Source organism: Eubalaena glacialis, chromosome 17, assembly GCF_028564815.1.
Source record: "Eubalaena glacialis isolate mEubGla1 chromosome 17, mEubGla1.1.hap2.+ XY, whole genome shotgun sequence".
NCBI lineage: Eukaryota > Metazoa > Chordata > Mammalia > Artiodactyla > Balaenidae > Eubalaena > Eubalaena glacialis.
The window spans coordinates 86319537-86323801 of record NC_083732.1 but is presented as its reverse complement, the minus strand read 5'-3'; the positions used below and the strand labels follow the sequence as shown (position 1 = coordinate 86323801).

General features: G+C 50.8%; 1 protein-coding gene across 1 annotated transcript; it reads right to left on the bottom strand.

Moving 5' to 3' along the window:
* Positions 1 to 402: 402 nt before the first annotated feature.
* CHRAC1 (chromatin accessibility complex subunit 1) lies at positions 403 to 3364 on the bottom strand. The gene is made up of 3 exons (XM_061171409.1): positions 3116 to 3364; positions 1589 to 1715; positions 403 to 1010 (listed from the first exon to the last, which is right to left on the bottom strand). The coding sequence occupies exons 1-3, from the start codon at positions 3260 to 3262 to the stop codon at positions 886 to 888; spliced, it is 399 nt and encodes a 132-aa protein (XP_061027392.1). The 5' UTR covers positions 3263 to 3364; the 3' UTR covers positions 403 to 885.
* Positions 3365 to 4265: the final 901 nt, after the last annotated feature.

Here is a 4265-nt window from a genome sequence, read left to right as displayed (position 1 = left end):
TACGCAGAGGTAGTATTTCTTACTGTATTTGATCTAATAATTTGACTTGAAATTTTTCTCCAGGAATAAAAGTGTTAGAAAGTGCTCATTTTTGGACCTCCCCGGCGGTCCAGTGGTTAAGACTCTGTGCTTCCACTGCAGGGAGCGCGGGTTCGATCCCTGGTTGGGGAGCTAAGATCCCACATGCCTCACAGCGCCGCCAATAAAAAGGAAAAATAAAAAGAAGAAAGTACTCATTTTTAAATTTCACAAATGTTTCCAGATAATAAGCAGGGCATTAGAATAATAGAGGGTTCTAAAACTAGTTCCATAAAACATTTCACTATAAAAATATATACAGCTTTTAAAAAAGAAAAATTTATTTCTTTACAGTTAAAAAAAAAAATGCAGTATTTGGACATATACAAAGCCAGAAATTTTCTTCAAATACGAAAATTCAAATGTAACATACTACCCAGAGACTACACATTTAGCTAAAACAGGATCTAGCTGTTCACAAGAACTAATTTCAAAATATACATATGTGAATTTACACAACTGATATTTAGACGTTCTTCAAAATCTATCCGTAAACTAGAAAGTTAAGCAAAGTTGTCTTTGCCTCTATAGCTTACACCTGCAGACTGGCTGTGTCTCACGGTACGCAGCCCTTTCTTGGTCCTCTCCCACTCCAGCTGCAGTGTGGGCCTGGGGAAGAGAAGCTGCTGTCTGGGCTCCTTTCCTTTTGGCTATTTATGGCAGAGGTACATTATGCTTGGGCTCAGCCAGGAAAGAACGTAATGTACGTGAAGTCTCTGAAGAGTGAACAGACTAATGCCTGCTCCAGAGCAAAGGTGCTGATCCATGAGGGTCCTCACCAGGCTGATCTCTAAAGCACTTCTTGGTTTAGGATTCCGCTTCATCGTCATCACTCTCATCATTGTTGTCATTCTCCTCCTCCTCCTCTTCTTCCCTCTTCTCTTTAAGTGTTTTCAGATATTTACTAGCTAAAATCTTCTTTGGTAATATATCTTAAAAACATAAAGCTAACATCAGCGATGCAAATTTCAAATGTGCTAGTTCCTGCTCTGACCTCTAAAACAGGTTCCAAGACAAGTCAAAATTCAGACTACACTTCTGAGTAAAATAGCAGGAAACCAGCACTGCCTCTGGACGAAGGCTCAACACCTGTATCTATTCCAGTGGCTGCAAACCACACTCTGCTCTGTGCTGGTACCCACTAGGAGCAGCCCTGCCCAACCCACCTGACACAGCGGCTGGCCCCAAGGATCACCGGAAGCCCTTTTTTAGCTGTGGTGCACACAGCCTGTTCCACAGCAACAACTATGGGTTTCTGCTTCCCCAGCCAAGTAAGGACGAGTCTGAGGGGGTGGGCTGCCCAGACAGCCCCGTGCAGGTGCCAACTTAATTCCTGCTCTAGGTGAACTGCATTACAAACATGCTCCAGTCAACAAAACTAAAACTCTCGCCCCACGCCAGGTAAACTCTGACACCTGGAGAAAGCAGCAAAAATGTCATCTTCAGTGAAAGCAGAAAAAGAGCAGGGAAAAAGCTGTTTTTTAACCAGAATGTTTCAAAGGCTAAGTACCTGCCAGAAACTGAAACGTTTCCGATTCCTCTGCGGTATCTGATAAATCACTGTAAGTGAGTGCTTTCTTTTCTTTTCCACTGCCATGTCTGTAGGAATAGGTGGCGAGATATTGAACAAAGAGTTCCTAAAACAAAATGAAAAAGTTAAGATGAAAGGTGTGCTTTGAAAATTTACCACAGACCTTACTTTTTAATTACATTAAGTTTAGATGATTTCAGATTATCTTGGTTCATCGAATTGCAGAAAATCACTGGAGAAAGGAGAAATACGAGGTCGGAAAGAAAGCAAGGCTGAATTAAAATTGGCAGGGCAGCAGGAATTTCCCGAAAGTTTATTTTAGATTTCTAACTTACGAAAAATATTAAAAGCCATACAACAAGGAATCGTGTTTGTTTAATGCCCAGTCTCTACAGTTAGAAAGGCGGGCAAGAGACCATGCAAAAATTCTATGCCAGGAACAGACTTTTAGTCTTGTATTTGACTACATTGTGTCTAAGGTGGTCCGCCTACAACTGTAACAGTCACTAGCTTGAAGGTAAAAAATGGTCAGTTTGCCATTCTGCCCGGACACCTTTCCGAGGGCAGCCCACCTGAGCTGAGCCCCTCTGTTTTACTTTAACTCCATCTAAATTAGTCAAGAAGGGATTAAAGAAGTGCCTGCAAAACTCTTAACTCCTTAAGACCTACAGAACGAAACTGTACAGCTATCCGAAGACCATGTGACTCCCCCCCTCCCTTAGCTCTGACCAACGCACCGCACCGGACACCGTCTACCGAACTAGCCGACCTGGGAAACAGACTCGAAGGGAAGTTAAAGCAAGTGAGACTCTGCAGCAGAAACCCGGCCCAGAGTAAGAACAGGAAGGTCTGGCCTACCTAGACCAAATTAAGAGACAAAATCATCTATCTGGACCTAAAAGGAGGCTAAAACTGAGGTCCCCGAAATTACTTCAATTCTGACCCAGGAGACTGGGAGAGGGTGGGCGAGCGGCTGGGCCGGGCCGTACCTCCTGAGGGAGCCGCCGGCCCTCTCAATGAACCGTTTGAGAAGCTGGGGCCCAAAGCCGCGAAACAGGCCGGAAGCGACAAAAGGACAGGCTTTGGGGCCCGGAGTACGGTGACTCTGGAGGAGGAGGAAGAGACACCAAAGAAGGCCCGCGCGCCTCCACACCACCGCCCAGGCCAGACCCGCGCGAGGAAGGGCGGGAGCGGAGTGGGCGTGGCGACCAGCGCGCGAGGGAGGGCGGGAGCGGAGTGGGCGCGGAGACAGGCGCGCGAGGGAGGGCGGGAGCGGAGTGGGCGGGAAGACGGGCGCGCGAGGCGCCGCATGGGCGGGGCGAAGAGCGCGCAGGGGAGCTGGGGCGCGCGCGGCGTGGGAGGGGAGTGAGGCGGCTCTCAAAAGGACGCGCGCGCGCACGCGAAGGGGACTGGGCAGCTCGGTGGGGCCCGGCGGGGCGCGATGGTTCCGGGTGGCACCCACCGCCGCCCCACGCTCCTCACTCCTCCCCGCGCTGCCCGCCTCACCGTGGCCTTGGCCGTGAGCACCAGCGCCTCCTGGTTGATGCTGGACACCTCGGGGGAGCTCTTCATGATGACCCGGATGCGGGACAGGGGCAGCGACACCAGCCGCTGCTCCCCGCACTTCTCCTTGCCCACGACCACGTCCGCCATCTCTGCGCCCCGCCCCCGCGGCGGCAGCCGCTACCCGCCGCGAGGTGGCCGGCCTACACGTTCGGTGCGGGAGCGGCGTCCCGCTGCCCCGTGGGAGTTGTAGTGTCGGGAGGCGCGGCCGCGGGACGGACTACAAGCCCCGTGATGCCGCGCGCCCCCGAGGCTGCGCAGACGGAGCGGAAGGGTGGCCAGCAGATTCGGCGGGGCGGGAGTGGGGGGCGACCGTGGGTGGGGGTTCTACCTGTGTGATGCTGAGAAGTACCATGAAGGAAAACAAAGCAGTGTAAGAAGATAGAAACAGGGGCAGTAAAGGAGAAGGCTGGGCAGCGAAGAGAGAAAACAGCCCTGTTTATGAGAAAGCGCTTTGCCGGAGAAAGGAGCGATAGGCAAAGGCCTTTCAAGAAGCTCAAAATGACCGCTGTGTGGACCAGGTGTGCTAGGTGAAGTCTGAGAGGTAGCCAGGGGCTAGGTCTTGTTGGATTTTGTTCTAAGAAAAATGGGAAGTATCAGAGGGATGATGGGCTGTGTCTTAAGTTATCGAAAGATCCCTCTGGCTGCTGAGTGTGAATAGACCAGAGGGGAGTCGTGAGGATAGGGAGGTTGTAAGGGTGGAAGCAAAGAGATTGTAGAGTAGAAGGTGATTGCAGGTGATGAATTGGATGCACAGTGTGGCTAAGGCGAAATGAGCTAGGAGAAGAATGATGAGAAGTAGCCATGGGCCAGACCAGATAGGGCCTTGTACGTCATGGAATTCTTTCCCACAGAGTTGGGAGGCCTGGGGAAGAGTAAGGTGGTCCCACTTAAGCTTTACAAGGAATACTCAGGTTGCCGTGTGTGAATAGACCGGAGAGGGGCGAGAACGGAGGCGGGCAGAGAGTGCAGTTAGGAAACTGTAACGGGGATGGAGGGAGACGATGGGTTAGACTACAGTGGAGGTGGTAGAAGTAGGGTAGGATTGGGGATCTAATTTGTAGAGCCAACGGTTGTCGACGAAAATTCAATT